Genomic DNA, 25,792 nt, shown 5'->3' with positions numbered 1-25,792 from the left:
AAATTTTATGCAGCTGAGGGGGTTTTGTTGTTTGTTTTTACACCAGGAGATAACCTCCAGCGGACAAAGCACCAGCAGTTCATCAGCTCTTTCCACTCCACCACCTGCTGGGCAGAGTCCAGCTCAGCAAGGCTCAGGAGTCACGGGAGTTCAACAGGTCAATGGTGTGACAGTGGGGGCACTAGCTAGTGGTATGCAGACTGTAACCTCCACCATTCCTGCAGTGCCTGGTGTGGGTGGAATAATTGGAGCGCTGCCAGCCAGCCAGCTGGCAATCAATGGGATTGTAGGGGCTTTAAACGGGGTAATTCAGACCCCAGCAACAATATCGCAGAACCCTTCTCCTCTCACTCATGCAACCGTGCCACCCAATGCAACGCATCCTCTGCCAACCACGTTAAATAACAGGTAAGAATTTGCTGATTTTTGTTTTTCCTGATAGCGCCTGCTGTTCTTCAGTTTAGCTGTATTTTTTAACTGTCTTATTCAAAAGGTACTGTTTCATCCTTAGCCTGTAATTGTCAAACTAGGTTCTGCCCCTGATCTGTGAATGAAAGTAAGAAGGCATTTAATGGAAGCACGGACAGTCAAGTTAAAGAAAAGATGTTTTCTGTTTAGCTTTTGGGAATCCTAGTGTCCATTTATTCCTGTTTTTTAATTGCCACATTGTCAAACAAAATGTAATTATGTAAATGTGCTTCAGCTCTTTATTTTTCTTAGTTCAGAAACATATTCTTTGTCCTGCCACTTGTGCTTCCATGATTAAAGTAGCACTGGAAAAGCTACCATTTGTTGCCGTAAGAAGGGGGGAGGGGGAGAACGGTATACGGTCATGTAATTAAAGTTGTAATAGGCATAACTAACCGGAGTAGTGGTACAGTTGCATGGTGTTTTCACTTCTCTGCATCTGTGACTCCAAAGACAACAAAATTATTGTTACAAGTGGTGTTCCTAAGGATTTTTAAATGCATAGAAAGATCCACGTTTGAGTATTCGTAACAGCCCTTCCCCAAAAACCAGGTATCCTCAGTAGCATAAACTGCTGCCGCTGCTTGAGCTGCAAGGCAAATGGGTAACAAAAGGAGACAGCTGCTTTCCAGGAAGGGGAATGGACTGCTTGGTCTGGAAGTATTTTGGGATTCGCTTAGGAAGGAGAACTACAGTTCTAGGTAGAAAGAAATGTCTGCAAATAGGGAGTGGATTACTTGTTTTTAAGTAGAGTTTATTTTTGGAGATTATGGTGGATTACCCACCAAAAAAGGCGCATGTGATTGGAATGATGCAAGGGATCCCTGGTTTTGTAGCTTCTTTTTTTCCAGTTTCTTTCCTTGCTGTTCGTTTGGCAGCTCCTGAATGTTTGTGTACAGTATCATTGTGTGGTATTGCTTCAATAGGCTCATAAAACCTGATACTTCCACGTGTATCCTGTTGTTTTGATGTGCTATTATATTTTTACTGAGGAGGTTGTATTTTTCATAGTTTATATCATATATGAACATGACATTTCATACGTTAAACAAAAAACTTTTCATTAACGAAATGTCATCTTCTTTATTGAGTACGAGAGGTCTGCTGAAAACACAAGAATTTTGTGTTACTCTCCCCAAAAGTGTGAGGAGGGAGGGAGAAATACTAGACAAAATCAGTAATATTAACCAGTTGTATAATGCTTTGCACTTTCAGGTAATGCCAAAATATACCGGTCATGCTGCTGTTTTCTCATATGATTTTGTTAATACACAGATTATTTATTTCTGACTCTATATTGCAGAAGTTCTTTTGTCGTGTGTCCCCCCGGTGGCCCCCCCCCTCTCATATCCATCTTTACCGCTTTTGAGTGTGTAGCCTAGTAGTAAACTACTCCGGTTCACGCAGAATACTGCAACTAATATCCTGTTCATTAGCTCTCATTCTACTTTTAGCATAGTCTGGAATACTCCAATGATTCCCTATTTTCTGCTACAACAAGCTTATGATGTACAACTCTGCCAGCATTTCCATTTTTCTATTTCTGTTCTTGCATAATCTCTTTCTGCGCTGCTCCCTCAATAATACCAATTTAAAATTAATATTAATTTTAAATTTAAAATTTGCTTATTTTTAAAGTGCCCTTTTCACACAATTCTCTGCTTTATTGAGCTCATCCAGATGATTTGCTGGGCCCCCTTCCTTTTGAGGTGTTTCACAATTGCCCCATTTTCTGTGAGTTTTCAGTATTTCTAGTTGTATATTTAGAGGAAAAAAGTTCAGGCCGAGCAAGCACTAATGCTAATTAGTGCTAATATGATTTTAGCAATGACACACACATTCCTCATTCCTGTTTCTTCCATTACAAATACTTCAGTGAAAAATATGAGAAAACTTTTCTGTTACTGAACTAAGCTGTGAAGAGGCTCTGGGATGACTTTGAGGAAAGAAAAAAAAAAAAAAAAGAAAAAATATAAAAGTATTTTCCATTGGTTGAGTTTATTGGTTCTGAAACTATATGGGACATCATTTCTTCCTGCCACTCTTGAGTTCAATGCTGTTTCAGTGGCAACTAGCTGACTATTTCTTTAATGTCAAATTCCTCTAGGCATCACTACTCTTTGAACTGCGTAAGTGGGAGGGGTGAATGGTAACAAGCTCAGGCAGGCACGGACGGAGGTTTGCTACCATGCTATTGCGAGCTCTCCGAACCTGGTTAGATCGCGTGGTGGTGATCAAGTTTGGAGCTGGCTTAAATTAGTATTCCCAGGGTGATGGAAAGTCACACGAGAACTCAACCCTACTTTCTAACTTTTTTGTATTTTTCTATAATTAAAAGACTTCCCAGATGTTCCTGTAAGTTGCTGCTTACAGTAACTTCCCAAGCTTCAGAATCTGTTCGGATGGTTTCTTGTGAAAAATAGCTATATTATTCACCAATACATGAAGACTTCTTTATGCATATTGTCCTTACTCACATGAGCTCTTTAACTGTGGGACACAGGGGGGTGAGAAAACACTGATCTGCACGCTGCTGTTTGAGAGAGTTTCAAATTCAGGTAAAAGAGCCTACATTCATTTGGCAGAGAAAAGTGCTTGATCCTTTTCTGGGAAAAAGATGGCTTAATACAGATTGCTAGCAATTGGGAGATTAAGTGAGCTGAGGAAAAAGATAGGATTGTTTCTTTACATTCTCACAACCAGAGAAGACTGTAGGATGGATAGTTTCAGACTGATCGTATACCTTTTAATGAGAAGCTAAAAAGGATTAAACTTACATTCCAAGCTGATCTGGTTTAGAGGAAGCTCTGTGGTGAAATCCGGTGACCTGCCTCTTCTGGGAAGCTCGGGAGCTGCAGCGTTTTGTCATAGATCATAGAATATCTCAAGTTGCCTTCTGCAGTTAGGTTTTCTTTCTAGACGCTTAGATCTCAGCTGCTGGGTGAGGGTATGTTCTTTCAAGTGCCAACGTAGAGCAAGAGAGGAAGATGAGTGGATAATAAGAAGGGAGAAAAACAGCAGAAAAAAGAAGTGCAAAGCTAAATCGTGATACAGGAAAAAAGAAAGAATGGGATAAAAGAATGAAAAAACAGTGAAGATTCATTCCAGTATAGAAGAATGCAGAAAAAGTGAATAAAAAGAGAAGGAAATAATGGTAATACTAGTCAAACTGAAGGTACTTATTTTTTGCAGTTGTTACAAATATTTTTGATACAACTGAATTTAAAGCTGTTTGAAGGAATTTCAGTTCATCGATGAGCGTCGTCATTTGGAAGTCAAACATATGCACGGTTCTAGCTTATGTTAGGCCCGAGTTTTCCTGTTGTAGCTCAGGAGGAAAATCTAGGACCTTGGCTAGGTGAAGTGCCATCTCTGCTTTCATCAGCAATCAAACAAACATCGCTAGCAGTTATTGGGGAATAAATAGAATGGTGTTATCCGTTTTGTGTTCTGACATGTTAAATCCCTGGCGTTTGTGCACCTGGAATATTATGTGCAGTTCCGATTATGCAGTTTTGGAAAAGGATATAATACAAGGAAAAAACCGTACAGCGAGAATAATCGGAGGCAAAATGGCTTGCACAGGACAAGGTCAGTAGAATTGACTTCTTGGCTAGGGAAGAAGACCATTGACAAGAGGTTTGAGAACCAGGAGAGTGGTAGAAATGATAGTAATGGATGTTGTGAAGTAGATGATGGGAAATAGTAAGTGCAGCCCAGCACGTGTTTCCCATAGCATTGAGGCCATCCACTGAAGTATGAAACTAAGTGAATGTGTTGCTTGCCCTGCCCCAGCAGTAGAGAATGGTGATGCTATGGGTATTTTCATACTGGCTGCTTAATACAAAGTAAATGTCAAAGTGATCATGGAGCTGGGCTACAGTATGCTAGCTACTGTAGAAAGGCAAGATAAATATTGTGTCCTGAAGAGCTAAATGGTTGTAGCCTAACTGTGCGGATTTGTGGCTGATGTAAGTTAATTTAATTCCTTACTACCAATCACAACCAGGAATCCTGTTGTCCTGTCGGTTATCCTACGCACACCTTCTTGCTGGTAGTAGTGCTTGTGCATTCACACAGCCATCTCATCTGCATTAACAGATAATCTTTCAGTGTTTTGTATTGGCTTAGGTTTCGCCTCCATTCCCATGAGATGCAGCTCATTGTGCGAGAGCTAGTGGAAAGGGAGGGGACAGAAATGTACAGCTGAAAGGGAAATACTTAACCTTTCAATAGCAGGGTAAACCTATCGTGAAACTACACCTTAATAATTCAGTGGGTGTTTTAAACTAGTAAAAGCTAACGCTGGTACGGAAAGAGTAAATCCAGCTGCCTTCCTGGTCTTCTGTTCCAAAACCACCCTTGTTCATGCTGTTGGTCTTGCAGTAAACTGGCATAGCTGAAGAAACCCTTTATTTCCAGACCAGTTGTCAGCTGGATCAGTTCCCTGCCCAATTTCCTAAATAGCTGTAGAAAATGTTACGTAGGCATGAAAATAGGGACTAGGAGCTAGTCGAAAAGTCGGCAACTGTAGGTAAGTGAAGAGGCAGCCTGCTCCGTTCCATGGCAGCATCAGTTGGCCCACTTCAAGGCTGAATGTGTTTGCTAAATTACAGACAAGGTATAGGCAATAGTGATAGATTTGAACGTAGCAAAAGATGAGAACTGGAAGGAAACCAAGGCAAAGTAAATGCTAGTTAACTAAATATTAAAGGTTGGCAAGAGCTGTCTTATAACATCTGGCCTTTCTGTATAAAGTATTGGAAAAAATGTAGAAATGGTTTTTATTACCTGAATTTAAAATAATGTGCATGTAGTAGCCTTACATTACAGGCAAGATGTTGCCCTTGCTCAGCATAAATGAGACTGGTGGTGGTAATGTCTAGGTATGTATCAAAAAATGCAACTGGACAGACTATTTAATATTTGACAGTATGCAATCAAAATGCTAAATAAATAGGAACTGTCTATTTATATACCTCTTTTCTTTGTTTCATTGGGAAGCTGAAGTAAAAAGTTCTCATACTTTCATATAAACTACAGTATTACCCTGTCAAACCCTACAGTGCCTCGGGACTAGGATTACTTCCTGACCAACAGAGACAACTTCTGCTCCATCAACAGCACCAGCAATTTCAGCAATTACTAAGTACCCAGCAACTCACATCAGTAAGTTTTCCAGTTAATTATGATCTATTCTTCTATTGTATTCTAAGGCATGGATAAACTCCTCAGCCTAACAGAAATACTGGACATGTGTTTTAACTTGGTATTACAGGTTTTGATAATCTTAGTTTTTCAGTTGCTTTAACCTTTTTGGATGATAGTCATGCTAAATTACAGGATAATTATTGGGCTGTGTGTATTGCTAGAAGAATCGTTCCCTAGTGCCTTCAGTCCCATTTTGTCCCATGTGGACATGGTGGCTTGTCTCTCTCACCGTCAGCTGTGGGCAGCAGAGTTTTGGGACCACGTATGGATTCTAACAGTATCCTAAGCTATCCTCTGATTCCACTAGGACTCTAGCAAAAGATTTTTGGGTATCGTCTCGTGAGCTGTCTTTGCCCTGCCTTGCAGTATTCATATAGGCCATTAGGTAACTGGTTTAACTATTTGCATTGTTAATTGTGTCGTTTTAGTACTTTGACAAACATGGTTTGATATTCTTCCAGGTACGTTTCTTCTGATAGAGGCCTGACGAAGCCAGCAGGCTTAGCTGAGCTTCTGCTGAGCTACTGATTTCAGGAAATTTTATAGGCACTTTCTTCCCTTTCCCACAGTCTAGTGGAACTTCATTAGTGTAACCTAAATTAGCTGGGATTGGGTTAAGGGTTTGCTCTGACTGAAGATTTGGGTAAGCAAGAACCCAGGGAGGAGCTATTTTCAGTAACTAATTCTTGATTTATATTTTTTTCTCCTCCCTCTCCTCATATTACTCAAGGAACAACATCAGGCCCTTTTGTATCAATTAGTACAGCAGCAACATCACCACCACCAACACCATCAGTCTGAAGTACAGCAATTGCAGATTACTGGAGGAGCACAGATACCCATAAACAACTTGCTTTCAGGCACACAGGCCTCACCACTTAATGCAGCTACGACCAACCCATTCCTTACAATTCATGGAGATAACGCAGCTCAGAAGGTGACAGTAAGTATATTTCTCACCTCATTTTCAATGCAGTACCTCCATGAGGTAACTAAAAGATAAGAAGCAAGTTATGTGCCTATATTCACAACTCAAGGATGGTGGCTTTTTTCTTCATTTTCTTGATTTTATTTTTCTTGAGCCTTGGGCTGCGCTTAATGAGGTTCAGAACTCTCTGAACTTCTACTCGCTTACACCTAACCTGTCCGCTGCACGCTCCTGCTTCCCTGGATCAGGACACCAATCCAGTGACCCTTGCCTTCCTCTCGTAATTACAACTGCAGCCCTAGTCCTCCTCACCCCACCTTCTTCCTCAACTTTATGTCCGCTATTTTGTAGATCATTCCTTTTATCACCTTCCTTGAAGAGTTTGTCCTGGCCAGGCCTCGGGCACTGTGGAGCTGCAGAGATTAGTCGATGACTTGAGAGATGAGGAGCCCATTGCTGGGAAGGTGAAATATGTATTAGGAGAATGGGCTATGTGTATCTTGGTTCTGGCATGGGAAGGTGAGGCTGAGCGACTCCTTTGCTTGATAGAGTAATAAAACCTTTTCTAGACACATAAGGAAACAAGACACGTTTTCTGGCAAAGATGTTCCATTGCCTTCAGCATTTGCCCGTAACCTCCATCCCCAAGACAGGAATTCTTCCTTCAAGGAGTCAGAGAATAGACTTCATTCTCTACGGGTTATACAGTTAAGAACAGAGAGGATGAAGGGAAGGAGCATGTCGAACTTGTCAAAACAAAGGATGAGTAGAGCAGGAAGACAAAGTTTCAGTATTCCTTGGAGAAGACATCAAGTGGCAGTGGTAGTGAAAAAAGGGAAGCTTGTCTGCAACAGCAGACGGGAAGAGTTTGGGGTTAGATATTGGTCCCCTCTCCGCTCCCCACACCCAAAGCCTCCAGCTATTTTAGGGGCACAGTGGTGGAGAAGGGCTCAGGCAGCTGGGCTTTTGTGGTACTTCCCAAACATAAGGCGAGACACAAAACATAAATGATGACTTTTTCAAGACAGTTTTCCTGGAAACAGCTCCCTTCCGTTCAAAATAGGAGCCTTTACTCTTACTAAGCTTTGCACATGCTCATTGTCACTTTCCAGTTTGGTCCGTTGTTGTGATGTTGCAACCGTACTGCAAACTGCGGGACTCTGGTACCATCACGTTCTTTCCCGGTCACTGACTGTCAGCGCAGAAGCGCTCTATCACAGGGGTTTGCTCAGTGCCTTGCCTTCATTTAGAAATGTTCACAATTTGTTCTAGTACATTTAAAACTTATCTCCCCTCATTTTCTAAAGATTAGTAGTGAATGGAACTGAGACCCTATATTTGGTTCGCATCAGAACAGACTATTCAATATGTGACCTTATTTTGAATTTTTTGAAATGGCTATTACTAGGTTTGGACAGCGTGACCGGGCAGCACTAGTATATTTTACAAATATGCTGTTACAGTTTTAGGTTTTGTTCTTATAACAGTTAGCTGTAAACAATTCCAGGAAATCTCAGAACATCTTTTGAACAAAACCCTTAGAAATAAACATAAATTGCTTTAACAGACTATTCAATATGTGACCTTATTTTGAATTTTTTGAAATGGCTATTACTAGGTTTGGACAGCGTGACCGGGCAGCACTAGTATATTTTACAAATATGCTGTTACAGTTTTAGGTTTTGTTCTTATAACAGTTAGCTGTAAACAATTCCAGGAAATCTCAGAACATCTTTTGAACAAAACCCTTAGAAATAAACATCTTTTGAAATTGCTTTTTTTTTTTTTTTAACAGGTTAGAATTGAGACAGATTGCATTGGCTTGTTGAACTATTTTAATCCAAAAAGAATTTTTAACAAATTCTCTATCTGCCAAAAGTTTGAATGTTTTAATCTCATTTCCAGTTGGAACAGGTTTTCAAGCATTTCTGAGTGCTCAATGAATGAGATGAGGCTTTTGCTCAGTCCTGTTCAGTACTTGCAGGGAAATGTCTTTGTAGCAATTTATGAAAGAAGGATAATCGTGACAGGGGCAAAATGGAAATTGTATTTCTGTTCTGATGGATAAGTGTAGATTTCAGCCCTCTCCAGTGGGTAAAACGTAGCAGAGGTCACCTGGTATTTGTCTTGACCGTCACGCGGTTCTAAGGAGACACCAACAGCCAGGAAGAGCAAGTCTTGTTGGAATGAAAGAGAAGCCAAATCGGTGTTCTCTAATGCTAGCTGTGATGACCTTAGTAAAGGAGTAGTCCTACGTTGAAGCAACTCATAATTATTCTTTCCCACTTCTTATTCTACAACACACGATTATTCTTTACAATGCGAAAGTTACTATTTAGATAGCTCCAGTAAATGTACCTCATCTGCTTTGTCATTTGTATGAATTTAATGTTACTTAACTCTGTATTTTATAATCTGATTTTTAGAAGTATTTTCTCTTACACAGAGGCTCAATGATAAAACTGGACCAGTTGCGTCAGAGAAGAGTTGACATTTGAATGATACTTGAGAACTGCATGTCCTGCTGTTATAGCACTTCATCTGGCTGCAAACTGCAGTTTTCCTTCCTGCAGATTGAAGAAATGCAACAAGGAACTCCTACTGCACAGCAAAAGGTTAATAATTTTTGTAAGGATATTTTTGGTAGGCTTTCATTTGCTTTCTTGTTGCACTAAAATGGATGTACCTTTTAAAGTTTCAGACTGTGAAGTAGATAAAACTCTGCAAACCATAATTATTTTGCCAATATGATGGTACTAAGTACAAATCCAACCATAGAAAAACACATACTTGACTCTGCAGTCCTAATCTTATAAAGTTCAAGGCGAGGAAGCTGTCTGCAGTCATGCATTACTTTGGTTTCAGAGCAGTAGTTTTAAAAAACCAACCGACCCCAACCCCAACCAGTCTGATCTGATCTGCTGCTGCAGTTGCAATATATCCTTTTAGGCTAAGCTTGTAACGGCAGCCTGGACTTGCTGTTTGTCATTTCTTTTTTACACACCTGTTTTGAAACCTGACTCATAAGGGAATCCACTTCTGAACTTTTTATTCCTTTAAATTCCTGTTGTTATATAGTGGGAGTTTTTCCTGAGTAAGAATTACAGTATGGAATCCAAAGTTTATTAATTTTGGTGTAGGTTTTAGAGTTCTGAGGTTTTTAAAGGAACCGGTCTGGTTCCGGCGACAAAGTTTTCTTACCAGATGAGAAGGCCGCACTGGAAGAAGTGTGTGTAGTGTTTGGCCTAAACCAAGTGCCTGTTGCTACCTCCATTTTGTTGAAATGGCTGCAAACAGCTGATCATGCACTAGACGTGTCCTTGTTAGCAGCGGGAATATTCTGTGTTGCACCAGCAGCCTTGTCGTTCTGCCTTTACTAGAGGTGTTTATACCACTGTAGATAGCTCAGGCAGATTGTTACCTGGGTCGCTTTTCACTAATAAATTACCAAAAAAGTGAGTTAATATTTCCCACTAAAATTTACCAGTGGTTGAAACGGGTGAACTTGCGTTACAACGCTTCCGACAGTAGCTAATTCCGTGGCGTGAGTCTATGCAGTACGGTGCAGGATAGTTGAAATGGGGGTAATGACCACTAATCAATATTAAGGCGGGAATTATTAGAGGAAGAGACCCAGCTGTAATTAGACCTCCACTGTGTACTTATTTGGAAGAACATGTTAATTCTGCAATATGTTTCTTAGTTAAACGTTGCACAGTTCTTACCTCATTTCTGTAAATAAAGTTTTGTGACTCTGTTTTGTATTGTGAAGAATTCATAAGAAAACATTGATATTTTGATTTGTAATATTTCTAATTAGTAGATTTAATTGAAAAAGCAAAAATAATTTATTTTTATATGTTCTGGGGAATTTTTAAAAAATGTCACAGATCACTTTTGTAGATACTTTACAAAAGTAAGCCAGTGGCTTATTTTACTTACTCAACCCACTGGTGGATATTCTGTAACAATTTGTACAAAAGGTAAGATGGAAATGTGCTGTTATTTTGACTAGATGTAAAATTCCAAGTGTATGAAAAGATATGTACAAAGCATTTGTAAATAAACTTTAATAATGTTTATAGTTGTATACTGCTTGTGTGAACGCGAGTCTCGTAGAAGAACGGACTGTTTCTATTAACCTCATGTGACAGGAAGGATTTCTAAAATTTATTACAACAAATTTTTTAGAGTGTTTCTCATGTAAATTTTTTGCTTTTGAGAGACAGTGATGCAGTTGCAGTACTGTCCAGGGACGTTTTTGCTTACGGGATGTAAATGTCCAGTTGCAGCCCTGTGCCATAGTCAGAGTTTTTTGCTTTCCTCGAGAAATTACTGTGAAATTGCAGGAGGAGGAGTGAGCTGTTGCTCTAATGGCCCCGGTTCATTGTGAAATAACTTGGCGAGAGCTCTGCGGCGATGGGACGGGTTCTTTATGCACACAGTGCCTGCCTTAAGGTGACTGAGGCCTTTGGTTGTTGCTGTAACTTTTGCATTGTATTTTCTGTAAAACCAGCTCAATGCTTTTTTCAGAAATGTTGCTTATTGTCTGTGGAGGGGTTGGTGAAGACACAGCTGAACTCCTGATCTTTCATTTCCCAGGCTGCAAGGAAGAACTTGACCCTTCCCGTACTGTCACTTAAAGATAAAATGCGAGGTTTGTGGTGGTATGGGTTTTGGCAGGCAAGGGATGCGTTACGGCTCCCTCCCGATTTTTAGCCCCTTGCTAGTCAGGTGCAGCCTCTGGCTGAGACTAGCTTTTGGAACAAGCAGCAGGAAGATGGTGTTGCCATGGGCCTATGCCATTTGCATACTGTTCCGTCTGCTCAAGTCCCGAGGAGTGGATATTTGCGTTTTATTTTCAAATGAGGAAAAGTGGAGTCCTGAAAGAAGATAGATAAATGAGCAAGCTCAGACCTAACAGTAGGGGAATGTGAACCATCACCTGGCACGGCTAGGGGCATCACTAACCCCCCACTCTCCCACCTGCTGAATAGCTCCTCAGCCATCAGGGCTAGAAAAAACTCCCTACATTCTAGGGGTAGCTGATGAATGTTGTATGCTGTAAGGTGAAGAGGCGCGGAAGACTAGTTGAACAGAAGGCATTTCTACTGATTAGATCTATGTGCCGTCTAGACAAGCTCTAGAACTGGGTACCATCTTTCTTCTGGTTCTGTTGGGCGTTGACTATTCGTTAGTCAATGCTAAGAAGGAGAAATATATAGCACATATATGCTGGGCCACTAGACATGTACTTCATACTGCTAGACCTGTAGATGAGGGGGAAGAAAAGTGCAATTTGCCCACCAGCACAAGGCCTCCAGGGAACCCTGAGTCTCTTCTACCAGAGTCGTGGACTGGAGGGTTACGTTACTGCTGCTTTATTCAAGGACCTAAGATGAATCCAAACGCTTTACCTGGTAGACAAGAAGTATCAGTAAGTCATCTGTCTCCTATTGGAGCAAGTACCATAGTCACCAGTGAAAGGGGCAAGTCCTGCTTTTCCTTGTGTGTCTCTTTTATTTGAGAGGGACTGCCTGAACTCTCGTATCGGGCTCCTGGTAAGATGTTGAGAAATGTTGAAAGGGGCAAAGTCGGAAATACAAGTGAGATTGTCAAATTCATGACATTCTTAAAATCTCGGCTTCTTAGGCTTCGTAGAGATCGGTGCCAGAAGTCTAAGATAGCAATAGATGTTTTACAGTACTCGTAGTCCTGATGGACCGACAATCAACAGCAGGGAAATAACAAAAAGGACAGTTCTGACACCTAAACATAACTCCAATACACTAGCCCTTTAAAGAAAGAGACCACATCAAAGCCAAGTTCACATGAGGGCCAGATGCAGTCAAAACCAACCTTGTTTCAATGATTTTGCAGATCCTGACATCAAAGATGATGGTCTGTGGCTGATTTGGCACCAGTTCAGTAGAAGCCGATGCTGCCGGCCCTGTGGAATGCCTCTGATGCCAAAGCAGCCCAAGCCGCTATGCAGGTCCCTGGCAGCCAAGTCACTGGTTACTGAGCTACCCTCAAATGTGTCGGGAACCGCTCTGGGTTCAGTGTCACGAGAGCAGCACAGACTAAGTGTGCTGCATTTCAGAAGAGTTTCATGTTAACAGGCTTTTGAACTTTCTGCTGTTTTTTTTCACCAAAATCCAGCTTTACTGACAACAGTGACAACACACCTTATGGCTTACAGGAGCCAACTAATTCTGGACAGCCTACGATATCTCAAATCCTGGGTTTATCAACTTCATCCATTCAAGCTGTGTTAGTAGGCGCTACTCTCAGCAATGGGCTTGTGTGATATTTAACTGACTGATTTTCTGGTGCCTGTTTTTCATAAGCTGCACTAAAATCTCACTGTTGGCTCTGCCTAAAGGAGAGCTCTTTTAAAGTCAAAGACTCAATGTTTCTATTGTTTTCAGACTGTCATCTCATAAGAAGGTCACATTGCAAAATCTTCCCTGAAACAAATGTTTTTTTAATTATTTCATACATTGTCAGCTGTAAAGTTGAGAATAATATAGTACAAACATTTAGATCTACAACAGATCAGAACAGCATCTGCTAGTCTTCCTTTGAGAACTAAACTGACCTAAATTAGAGCACTACTAACCTTTATAGCATCGGTCATACTCTACTCATTCACTTGTGTACAGTCGTCAGGCTATTATTTTACAAAATCCTGATGCTTTAGCTTGACTGTATCCTCAGCATGGTACGGTAATACTACCCTCCCTGGCTAGTCTGCCCCAAATGCCCCTTTCCATGGTGTCTTGCCTGTCCCATCAACAGGGACATGCAAAAGATACTCAAAATAGATCTGACTCATTTAAGTGCAAGTCACAGTACAGAAGCTACAGCATAGACCAAATAAGACTGAAAGCTTTTCATGCACAAAGTTATAGTGCAACAGCCACTTTGAGGTACAGCTCACAACTGCCCAGGAAAGTAAAAATATTTTGCTTGCAGGCAAATACTAATCTTACTTGGGTGGAAAAAAAAAATATCTGCATCCTGTGCTAGAACTGAAGTTGGAAGAAGTTGCTTAAATTCCAAGCTCAGAGTGACCTCAATTTTCGTGGACAGGAAGTTTTAGAAAAACAGTAGCTTTGGTGGTGGATACCAGAACCATGAGAAAAAAAAGCCTGGGTATTCTTTGGGAGACTGGCTGCAGTTTACCACTTCTCTAGAGAGCATCACATCTCACCTCAGTGATCAGAGACTAGAGCCACTGCCAAAAGGGCCTGCGGTCTCATCATGCAAAAAAAACCCAGCAACCCCAGCAGAGGACCCTGAGACAGCCTGAAGATCTAGGGCCTGCGGTCTCATCATGCAGAGAGCATCACATCTCACCTCAGTGATCAGAGACTAGAGCCACTGCCAAAAGGGCCTGCGGTCTCATCATGCAAAAAAACCCAGCAACCCCAGCAGAGGACCCTGAGACAGCCTGAAGATCTTGGACCTGTATCACCCTCCTTGCCACAGCCAAACACAGAAGCTAAAGCTTAGCCTGGGCCAGTTCCTTTGGCCCTCGAGGAATGAAACATGAAGTAAGACTGGACGGGGCCTGGACAAAGCTTTCACTACATGAAGGACCCCTCCTAGACGGGTGTCTCCGAGCATGTGGTTGCAGAGATTAGATTCACTGGTGCTGGACACTGACTCACGTTCCTCATCCCAAGACCTACACTGCCAGACTACTCAGTGTGAAACACCCTTCCGGTTCCAAATGACCCACCAGTGCATTGCAAAACCTTTCCAGTTCTTGACGATAAGACAGTTGGTCCTGCCACCAGTTCATGGTGAAGCTCCACTGCGGAAGAGGCCAATGCATTTCTCTTACACAGCCAGCTCACCCCTACTTTCAGGCAGCTTGATTCTTCAAGCAATAAGGATGCAATCCATCAATTCACATCCATCCAGGCGTGAGCAGCACCTGTGATTAGACATTCACAACCATCGTTGTCAGGTACTCAACCTGACAAGTGTGACACAATGACACGTACAATCTTTGCCCATCCTTAAGGATCTTCCTTCAGATAAACTGCATTTGTCAGGAGCACTGCTTTAAGTTTCTCAGTGTAAATGTTCTTCGAAACAAAAAAAGAGAAAAACTGGTTTCTTACCAGTAAGTGGTGCTCATTCTTCTTCCTTAGACCCCTGTCCAGAAAGCCTAGGGCGGAGAGAAGCTGAAGGTGTTGGGCAGGCAGCATGTAATTATTGCCACATACACAGTAGCGAGATGGGCAAGTCTTGAGCAGGTATTCTTACACACGTACATTTTTAAAGATTTCCAATGATAAAGGCGTCAAATACATCGTTCGCTCGTGGTGTTCTACCCCAGCCCTATCAATGCTCTGCCAAGTTAATTTTCACCAATTCACCTAACCATTGTAGCAGCTTTTCTTTGTAGCCATTTCAATTTCTTTGCTTTACAGCTACAGGCATCTATCTCTAAGTGTTCTGGATGACTAATACCTTTTTAAAGTTAAGATTTCCTGATACCTCTTGAAAATATCTCACTTGATCTCACTTCAGATTCTTCCTTCATAGGTGCGTTAGTAGCACAGAATTACTATTTGATCAATTGGCACACACAGATCATAGTACAGCTTCTGAATATGTTTCGTTTCCAATGCAGTTAACCTGTGAAGTTCTCTGTGAAACAAAATTTAGATGCATTATTTTGTGTCTAGTATAGTAAAGTTTCCATAATATCATTATTTCTACCAACTAAGATTAATTTTTTATATATAACAAAAAAAAAAAAATCAAAAAGTTCCCCTTGGTAAGGAACACATATGGAAGACTTATCTTCCCTAAATACTTCTCCCTTAAAGTTTTATGGGAATGGGATAAAATTTTGTGAAATGCTGATCTGTCAGAAGCAACACAATTGGCAAACAGTTACTGGGGAAAAGCAATAGTGTAAATGGCAGAAAGTTAACAGAGATTTTCAGCCACCAAGCTCCGATTTTGAGTTCAGATACATGGTCCTCTGATTTTTCACTTTAATTTTGAATTAAAGCTCAAAAACTTATTAGAATCCTGGTATTAAATCAGAAGTTGAGTGGTAAATAAGTCTTTAAAAAAATCCAAGTCCTTAATGTTTCTTGCAAAAGACTACGATCACTGCTCTCATTTACTGATATAATGTACAGCCCATTAAGTACCCTTTTTCCCAGCATGTTAAGCTTTGTATAACTTTTCCAAAATTATGAAAAACAAAACAGCAAGTAATGAGTAATAACCCTTATGACCTATTCCTCAAATATAAAATCAAACAATATTGAATCCAGGGTATACAACGCCCCCCAAATATGAGAACTCTTAGCCCAATAACGTTAGCTTTTAAGTCCTATTCTGTACTTAAAAACTGGTCATGAAGTATATGGTTATATATCTTAATTAGAGGCCTTCAATGTTCTTAACCATTTCAACTTTACCAAATAACAGCACTACCAAATATCACTGTGTGTTAGTCTGCAGAGTTGGTAAAAAAGGCGTTATATTGTAGGTGCATATAAATGCACGTGGAAGTTACGATTAGAAATACTGCTGATTTCCAAATACTGTTAGAATGAATAGACATTTCACGTAGCAGCAGACATGCTCGCAGGCATACTGTCTTCTATTTATAGCTGCAAGAAAGGAAGAAATATCTTGAGTGCAGCGTTCCATTACTCTCGTCCTTGCTTAACAGTTTCAGATCAATTCTCATTTTCAAAACGACATTTAAAATTCTTTATATTCTGTATATTCATTAGCTGTAAACCTACCGGTTCTCGTATGCAATTATCAGTGTGGCTTTTCCTGAAGGAAATTGTTGTTACACATCTGCATAAGCAGCTCTCCAACACACAAAATAGGTAGGTAGGATGGTATAAGATTTATTGATATTTTCTTTTACTAAGGCACATGACGTACAGAAATACTGAGGTACAAAAATGCGGTTTCCCACATATGAGATTTAAAATCCCATTTTGACAAAGATGAGCTAAATCTCTTCTGCTCAGAACGTTCAGCTTTTAGCCATTTTTTTCTTTTGTACCAGTTCAACAAGCAACTTGTATCTTGCTATACACTCCTCCTAAAAGGAAAAACAAAAGTGTTAATTAAAGTTTGATATTTTAGTATTGCTTTAACTCTACACATGCTACCTCATTCCAGAAGAAGAGCTAGGTTCTGGGGGTTGTGTGGGGTTCTTTGGGGTTCCCCCCCCCCCAGTTTACGTTTCTTAATGGATAACTCCTCTCTTTAAAGAGGACACAAACCCAAGAAAACAGTTAGCCAGTATTTCTTGACGATGACTGTCAAAGCAGTTATTAAACAGTTGTATTGTAATACCTATTTCAGAACAGTTACTCTGGTATGAGCCACACTGCAGATAGGTGACCCTGTTAAAGACAAGCCTTTGCAGTCACTAACATAGCACCTACTGACACCAGATACTGTCCAACAGCTTCAAAGCCGGAGAAACACTCAAATCCCCCACCCGCGTTTCCTCCCCTCTCACACTATTTTGGCACAAATAAAATTAGGATTTCCTGCAGCTACAGTGACTGAAGCAAGCACACTAATCTATCAATCACAACTATTACAGAATCTAACACAGACCAACTGTATCAATGACAACGAACACTATTTTAAAAAGATTATACTTACAAAAAGAACATTAGATAGGTTATTGAGCAGTTAACACTTGCAGATGGATTACCTATTTTGTTTGTTTATTGAGATGGGTTGAGAAAGGTATTGTAACAGTGTAAGCAAAGCAGCTCACCAACATTTGGTTACTAATAAACTTCGAATCAAAATTTGTTTTAAAATCTAATCTGTCCTGCAATTGAAGATCTGAAAGGCAGAGGAGGGGTAGGTGTTTTAAATGAAACGGGGGATATTTCAACATTTTCTGTAATAAATCAAACAAACAATTAAATGAAAATGTATTTTAAATAAAAGCAACAAACATGACAGTAATGCTCTTTAGGTCGATTATGCCTGGACTGATAGGCTAAGTAAAGACCTCACCTTTCTGCACGGACCCTCAGTTCTTAAGGCAATCATAAACTGGTAGAAAATATGTTTCCCCTCAATTTATACTATAGTTCAAACAAAACTAAGCATACCTTGCTTTTTCCAGGAACACATTTTGCTATTTTATCCCAGCGATCCGATGTTCCCTTTGGATACTGCTGCAAGGCCATTTCAAGAAGTTTCTGTTGATTTTGAGTCCACAGTTCTTCTGGGGCATGGCTTTTCTCCCTTTTTCTGCCTTCATCATCACTCTCTTCCTCTTGCTCGGTGTTATCAAAATCTTTCTGGCGTCTTCCTCTGCCCTTCTCTTCTAGCACCTCTCTTGTTGCTGGTAGAGTCATTTCAGGCACTTTGAGAATTTTTCGTTTGCGGTGTCTAGTTTCACTTGCAATGGTCTCCTTTTGATCTATTTGGACATCCCTCTGCTCTGGGATATGATTGTAGTTCCCCTCCTCCTCCTCTTCCTCTTCCTCCTCCCTTTCTCGCCGGGTGATTATGTGGTCTGGCAAATTCACATTGACTTTGACGTTCTTGGAATTCTGGGCCAGCGTTTTAAGCTCGGAGAGCCTAATGATGCCTGTTAGAAGTATTGTTGTTACACTTCTAAAAAAATAAAACAAACCACAAACAAGCAGGGAACTGCCTGCAAATAAAAGGTACCCGGAATAGTGCAGAGAGGAGAAAAAGCTCTTCTGGATTAAGACCTTAAGGAAAATGCTTGTCAAGAAATCAGGGTATTTGTTATGAAGCAATGAACTTTGCCAATTATGAGCTTATCTGGTATATGTGAAGTACTAGCAAATTACCACACTGATATAAACAACAGAACGGCGTGAACAAATGAACAAACCCCACAATAAACTAAGAAAGCCTGGGAGGATGTAGCTACAGGGAAACATTCCCTCAGAAACACCATCAGTTCTTCTCTTTGCTCAAAGTAAGGCAAGGTTGCAAAAGTCTCTCTGCAAAGCATACCCTGAAAGGTACAAAAAGCACTGTATTTGCATAGCTATAATCCAAATGCAGTGCTTTTTATAAGCATCAGGGAGGGTCTAGTAGCACACACCTGGTGTATACATGACAGAATCCTTCAGTTGTTTGGCTTTCATCGTAACCTGCATGAAAACAACAACAAGAAAAGGACTATTAAAAAATTACATTATTGGAGCTCTTGAAGAATTCATTAGCAACTTACTGCAAAATACCACCACTGAACATATATTAAATACAGCGAGGCTGATGTTCTTCTGCTGGCTTTGTTCATATATGGATCCCAAACTGGCACAAAGTAACTTTCTAAAAACTTTGTCCTTTCTAGAACATTCCTAGCTTATTAAAATAGTGTAAGCAATGCTACACATTTCTATTACTATCACCATAATACATCACAGTTGATATTCAAATTTTATTTTATTTGTTAAACCCTAATTCTCTACCCTAAAAATATCACAGGGAGAGGGGGAAAAAGAAAACAAATGAGTTATCTTCTAGGTATTAGTTTCTCAATAGTGAACAAAAGAACAAAATAACCCACGTAGGTCCAGATGATGAAGCACGCTAATGGACAGGCATTCAGTTCCAAAATAAAATGTAACAGTTTGCCAAAGATCAGCAAAGACACCTCCTAAGTCCTGATATTTCAGGAAAAAAGTTTATTACATGAGAACCCAAAGGATGGAGAGCTGCCTGCTTCAACCTCTCCATGTATACCGAAATCTGTGTCCTGGGAGAAAAGTAACACCAGATGTAGCATTTTCATTTTTACTTAATTAAGGAAACAAACAGGCTTTCTCCCCACTCAGAAGCTCCACAGGAGCTTCCCCATCCCAAATTTCTAGGCCTCACTATAGGTAACAAAGACGACAGGCTTTGTTAAGATCCTTTTAATCACTTAGCATCCGTGTTATATCAAATGATCTAGAGTCCAAAATACAAGCACCACGTAAAAGCATTTTAAAATGTAGTACTCAAAGAAATACACAGACTTTTACATTACTGAAAATGTTTTATGAATACCAGATTTCAATTTCAGTTTTTTTGAATATCAGGTCTTTGTGAAAAAGCTAGAAATTGAAATCAAGTAGTCGGAGCACCCAGATCAAATAAAACTTACAAGGTAAACAGGCAACGCACTGAACCAGAACCGATACCACCTGGGATGGCTAACCTGTGTTTCCTGCTGTTTGAGCCTGCCACTTCAGATGTTAACATCCATTTAGCGTAAGGCACTCGGCAGTGTGCTGCCCAGAGCAAAAATAAAAAATACATCACCTACCAAGTCAGAAATTCCTCCACATGGGATTGTATTTACCCACAATATGAATCATTTAGACCTTCAGAGCCACAGCATAGACCTCTGCTGTTTAACTAATGTTAACAATAACAGACTAGTATCCTCTACGTAGAGCAGCACTAGAGAGCAAACCTGCCAGGGGGTTGTACAGCTATTTTCTGGAAGAAGAAGAAAATAGAAAGATTCAGGATTTATGAATCCTGTAATGGAACAAAAGTAAGTACTTCAATAGTTAAAATACTTTGGTACCGTCTGCTTCTAGTCTAGTCTGTTTGGTTCCTCCCACCCACATTTCTGCCTCTGAAATCACAAGACTTTGCTTTAAAAACAGGCAAGTGCTGGATCTCCTTCATAAAATGACAGCAAGGCTTAACAAGGCAGTGGTCTATTTTCCCTACAAATTAAACCTCATTTTCCAGGATGATTAAGTTTAAATGATAACTCCATGAACAAAAAATCCCAACTCTAATTAACCAAAACCTTTATCCAGAGGTAGACATCTGGCATAGAAAGCTCCAGTTTCCACTGTTGCAGTATGATAAAGTTTTAATTGTTCAAAGAGAAAAATCCCAGAATACTACAATGAACAGATAATTTTAATTAGCACTAACAGTTCTGCCTGTGATCTGCATGATCCTGATTTTGAAACAACAGGACGGATCCTCCTTGAAACAGGTGATCCACTAATAGAAATTGCCTTCCTTGAAGAGTTTATAGTCTACAATAATCCAAATTAAAATGTTCGTGTTCCGTTTTCATTCTTAGCAGAGTATCTCTATAGGGCCAATGCTTTAAAAGGCTGAGTGGAGGGGAATGCATTCTTGACTGCTGAACAGAATGGATCCTTAGTGGCATCCTGCTGTGCATCTCTTAAATAGAAATTATGTTATATAAACTGGATTATAATAGATTATTTTGAAAAGAGTGAGAAGAACTTGTCATGCAAATGAGTAGCTGATCCTTTGGAGCTTACTGCAATGATGCAGTGGATTCATTGTGAATATTACAAGGCATTATCTATCTATGTTCATGTATTCCAGAAAACTGCTTCTAAACCATTTTGCTATTTTTTAAGCACTTCTTTCAAAGATTTACAGCCTACTCCTAAGGCCAAGAGAGGAAAAAGAGAGAAGAGATTCCCTGAACCAAATAGAGCAGAGTAAGTTGCAAGCAATGACAAAGACAGGTATACCGAGTTGCTACCCCAATACCAATGTTCGGTTTTCTCTACGTTGAACCTCTGACATTTTTGGAGGTTGGCAATTACTGTTTTATCTTTCAAACCGAGCCTACACATGCAACATAAACTTTGCATTGGAAGTGGTGCAAATCAATATGCTGGATTCAGGTTTCCTTTACAAGACAGATGTTCCAAATTAGGTTAGTGTAGGTATCCCATAATAGATATAAATTTTGCTGCATGTTACATCTAATTGAATTAGAATCTAAACCAGCCCTCTCCACTAGAACAGTGAAGGATTTTGGCTTATTTCTAGATCCTAATGGCATTTCGCATTTCCCCCCTACATGCAAAAAGGTTAGAAGTAACAGTTTTGCCTTAGGTTTTCTTTTTTTGGATAACTTCAGCCATAATAACTTGATGAACCCAGATGTAGCATTTGTAGTAAGTTACTCCATTTAGTACATCAAATATTTCCAAGACTTTCTCTTTTGAAGGCAGCATGATATCTGCCCATATTTTGATGGACTTTCAATTTGAACATTCACCAGCTAAGCTGGAAATAACAACTGTGTGTATGGTTTAGATACTGAAAATCTACAATTTCAAACACTGAAGAAGCACCTTCAGTTGACATAAGTTTGACAACTCATCAAGCTTCTTACTCACAGCTTTACTATCATCATTCACAAGTTACATGAGAAGATTATTTGTCTATTATTCTCTTTTTTTCCCTTTTGTTTTGGTCAGCTTTCTTATTCATATGGATGATTTTGCAAGTCCTTTTCCAGGTGCTATGTAAAGTTCCTGTTTACTCCAGCTCTTTTCACTTACGAGTTCAGGTATTGCTTATTTAGACTTATTTGTCCATCAGCTTCAACTGTCATTGCCGTTAAAGATGCTGACACAGGGCAAGAATCACAACATGTCAGTATTTAACTACTAAGGATTATTATTATTAGGAATCCAACCTATGGAACATATGAAATTGTATTTCAGTTTGATCTCTTTGAGTTTAATCATTGCTCTTGCCACTCAAATTTGCAGTCTCTTCTGGTGCCAGTTCCTCCATACTTTCTGACATCCTTAATATCAATTTAAATTGGTGAGTAGTGTTATCTACTAGCTAGTTCTTAACAGTGATTTAAAAAAAAATCACTAAGTTACACAATGTAAGTTGCTCCATTGCTTTCTCTACTCAATTTCTTATCATAACTTGCTTATATTATTACTCTTTCATTAGGTAACAGATAACATACTTGGAAATACTGTTATTCAAAGTATGGAGCAGTTGTAGAATTACTCTTCTAGTTAGTATTGCTGATTGTTCCTGCAGAATGCTTTAAAATTATAGTTCTCGTATATTAAATTATGAATTTTATCATTACTGTGAAAAGTTGTGCTAAAAGCCTGCTGTTATTGACAACAGCTTTCACCAGAGTATTAGCCAGCCCTTAAGAAACCCTGGGTCTGGGGACACCTTAAATAATAAGGATCGAGACTGTGAAATTGATTTAAAACAGAAGAGGGCAGATCTCATATTCCTGCAAGTATTTGTACTGCTGAACAGACACACTGCATTATTTTATAGGAATCAACTGCAAACATTGCTCTTTCTATGCCCAAATAATCTAGGCATCCCTGTAGTCTACCAGGGATAACAGAAGTCACAAATAAAGTCAGATAATCACATGCACAGTGAAACAGATTTTCTTAGACAGAGAAAGATGACCAAAAAAAAAAATGTTGGATGCAAGCAATCAAATTGCTGAAGTAGAAATCAAACCATCTTACTATGGGACATACAGAAAGAAGCCACAGGAACAGTTTGCTTCTGAGAACTCCCTTCTGAATTCAGTTTCAATAGCTCTTCAGCTACAAAAAGATTTTACTGAAAGCAAGTGGGATTAGTGGGTTGATTTTATGCAATGAAAGCCAGAGAGAGCTGGTTTCCTCCTGTACTGCTGACAATTAGTCCAGATCACAAGACTAGCTGCTACTCAACAAGACACCTAGCAGTAAAAACATTCCTCATCGTGACCATCCAGATGTTAAATCTCTTGTTACCTTGGACACCTGCCACCTCTTTCAGATGGAACAATCAATGCTTCAGAGATACACAGGAGAAAAAAAAAATATTATTCAGAGTCAGCTTAAAAGACTCTCAGTAGCATAGGCAAAAGCAAATTTTGCTATCACATGAATGAGAGGCTACTTTTCATCCTGCAGGGAAGGCAGGCATAAAAAGGCACAGAATTGTGGCAGACCTAGAGGGAAAACCCTGTAAAGTCAGGTATAGTGATCCTACTGAAGCCGAACAGAGAGAAACAGCCCTTTTGCAGAAGATGAAGAGCAATTCCCCATTCCCACAGCAGCAGCCACCAGCTCATCACTTCAGCTGACCCCTCCAGCACCACGACCAGCCTAGCTTCGCAGGGCACACGCCAACGCCAACGGGACTTTGAAGCCTTTGCCATTTCACTGTCTTCCAGCAATCTTCTGGTAGGCAACAATCTACCTTCCTTCTCTGAATAGGATACTATTTTGATCAGGATTGCACCAGATAATTACAAAAGTACAAATCTCTTGGGTTCTGACAACATTCTGAGAAAATAATGTGGGGTTTTTTGTAGAGGAAGAGATAACCCATGTCGCTTGGTTTCACAAATGTATATAACCTTCTTGCAAGGAAGGATGACTTGCTATTGTGCTGCTGAAAACTGGAGGTCCTGATAAAATTGTTTACTATTCTTAGCATCTTCCTGAGCAGAAGTTCTCTAAACTAAAACTGCCACAGTTTCTCAGCATCAGCTATCAGAAATTTGCTGTCCCAGTAGCAGTGTTCTGTTCACCCAGTTATCTTCCTGCATGCTATCCGTCAGTTATGTCGTGCAAAAATGCCAACATCTGTGGAATTATGCAAAAATATAATTTGGAGACAGCCTATGAGTAGCTGAGCCTAACATGCAGCAGTGAGGAATTTCTTGAATCTTTGGGGCTAATTTGAGTTAAAAATCACTTTTTTTCTCATAAAGGAAAGCCAGACATAGAAGGATTTTAATGCCTTCCTGGCTTTGTCAAAGTAGTAGGTTTTTTGCAGATCTAACCTTCCAGAACAGCATAGAATAAATTGCCAAATTTGAAGTTCTCCCCTTACAACCAAAATACTACCTGCTACACTGAGTTGTTCTTCCAATCTAGTTCTAAATAGCTTTTTCATAGCAACCATAACTATATCAAGAACTGTTTGACCCAAGTCAGGCAACAATAATGACCCATTCCTTTATTTTCATGTGACATAATCAAAATTTGTTGCTTTATAAACTGCCTTCCCTTACATACACTAAGAAGGCTGCTAAAATTGTCTTCCAGTTTTAACAGATTAGTGAAACTTCAAATACTGAAGCATCAAGCCAAGTCATTCTCCATTTTTTGCAAGTATCCTTATTTGCAACTTACTAGATCTCTTGAAATGAAATATTTCAAATTAGAAGACGCACCTTTGTTTTGGCACTGCTTATAACAGTTTGCTTAGTAGATTGTTACCAATTTTCTCAAAAGTATGGAACACAACCAGTCTTTATCCACTGTGTAAATTACACGTTGAACTTAATGCTAATATAACAAATGAGTATTTTAAGGACAATGTGCTTTTATTCTTGAAAGAACTAAGAGACATGTTATGAATTTAACTGAATTTGCTTAGACTGACCAGTTGCAGCTGGCAACAGCACAGTTTTCTTATGGTTATGGACTTTGAAGCCGTGTGTGATTCTGAACTTTGCCACAGCAGATGGAGAAGAGGTAGCTACCCCTACAGAAATCCCCAAAACAACTGTGAGCTTAATTATGAGACGGTTTAAGATGTGGCCTGCGAAAAAGGCAAACTTGGCCTAAATCACCAGATGTAGAACCCTAGCCTCTCTCCAGTTTAAGTGCCCAAATAGTTAATTTAAAGCAGCAGAAGAATTGCTCCTTTTTTCAGGACACAGAAAGAGGAAGAACTCAGCAACTAGAATTGTCATGATGTTGGAGGCTTCAAACTGGGCCTTTTTTTTTTTTTCTGGTCAGTTGAAATCCGTGTTTGAGAGTCTTTAGCTCAATACTATGGGCACTCATGTAAGAGAGGAGTTTGGCTCAAAAGCCCATCGCAACAACTACTTGGACATCTTATTTTGTGACTGCTGATGTAAAATGCACTACCTTTCCTGAGAGTCAGAAGATTTGAATTCTGCAATGGAATTCAAACCCAGCTCACCAGGATGTATGAGGGACATTACATTAATTCAAGCCACTTGTCCTGGTTTCAGGACCAAGTCAAGGCCATCCAGCTGGCTTTAGACATTGCTGACCGAGAAAAGTGGCCAGTGCTCTATCTCTATACTGACTCATGGATGGTGGCAAATGCCCTGTGGGGGTGGTTGCAGCAAGGGAAGCAGAGCAACTGGCAGCGCAGAGGCAACCCCAGCTGGGCTGCCGCATTGTGGCAAGATATTGCTGCCCGGGTGGAGAACCTGGTTGTAAAAGTCCGTCACGTAGATGCTCACGTACCCAAGAGTCGGGCCACTGAAGAACATCAAAATAACCAGCAGGTGGATCAGGCTGCTAAGATTGAAGTGGCTCAGGTGGATCTGGACTGGCAACATAAGGGTGAATCATTTATAGC

At 40.0% G+C, this 25,792-nt stretch overlaps 2 protein-coding genes across 3 annotated transcripts in view; one reads left to right on the top strand and one right to left on the bottom strand.

Moving 5' to 3' along the window:
• Window positions 1–10,697, top strand: part of MLLT10 (myeloid/lymphoid or mixed-lineage leukemia; translocated to, 10) — a 130,496-nt gene extending 119,799 nt beyond the window's left edge. The window contains exons 17-20 of one of the 2 annotated variants that reach the window (XM_009275227.2): window positions 47–408; window positions 5,535–5,637; window positions 6,410–6,622; window positions 9,054–10,697. In XM_009275227.2, coding sequence (XP_009273502.1) covers window positions 47–408; window positions 5,535–5,637; window positions 6,410–6,622; window positions 9,054–9,098 — 723 coding nt within the window. In that variant the 3' untranslated portion in view covers window positions 9,099–10,697. Of the gene's footprint in view, window positions 1–46; window positions 409–5,534; window positions 5,638–6,409; window positions 6,623–9,036 lie in introns of both variants that reach the window. The other variant, XM_009275226.2, reaches the window with a different exon arrangement.
• A 5,789-nt stretch (window positions 10,698–16,486) lies between these two features.
• DNAJC1 (DnaJ heat shock protein family (Hsp40) member C1) overlaps window positions 16,487–25,792 on the bottom strand; it is a 177,485-nt gene continuing 168,179 nt past the window's right edge. Inside the window, exons 19-21 of the mRNA XM_019470988.1 lie at window positions 18,720–18,768; window positions 17,746–18,230; window positions 16,487–16,706 (exon numbers count right to left, since the gene is read on the bottom strand). Coding sequence (XP_019326533.1) covers window positions 16,638–16,706; window positions 17,746–18,230; window positions 18,720–18,768 — 603 coding nt within the window. The 3' untranslated portion in view covers window positions 16,487–16,637. The remainder of the gene's footprint in view (window positions 16,707–17,745; window positions 18,231–18,719; window positions 18,769–25,792) is intronic.

This window comes from Aptenodytes forsteri, unplaced genomic scaffold, assembly GCF_000699145.1.
Source record: "Aptenodytes forsteri isolate BGI_AS27 unplaced genomic scaffold, ASM69914v1 Scaffold336, whole genome shotgun sequence".
In the NCBI taxonomy this organism is placed as follows: Eukaryota; Metazoa; Chordata; class Aves; order Sphenisciformes; family Spheniscidae; genus Aptenodytes; species Aptenodytes forsteri.
The sequence above is the reverse complement of the archived record's forward strand: the minus strand, read 5'-3'. Positions and strand labels throughout refer to the sequence as shown.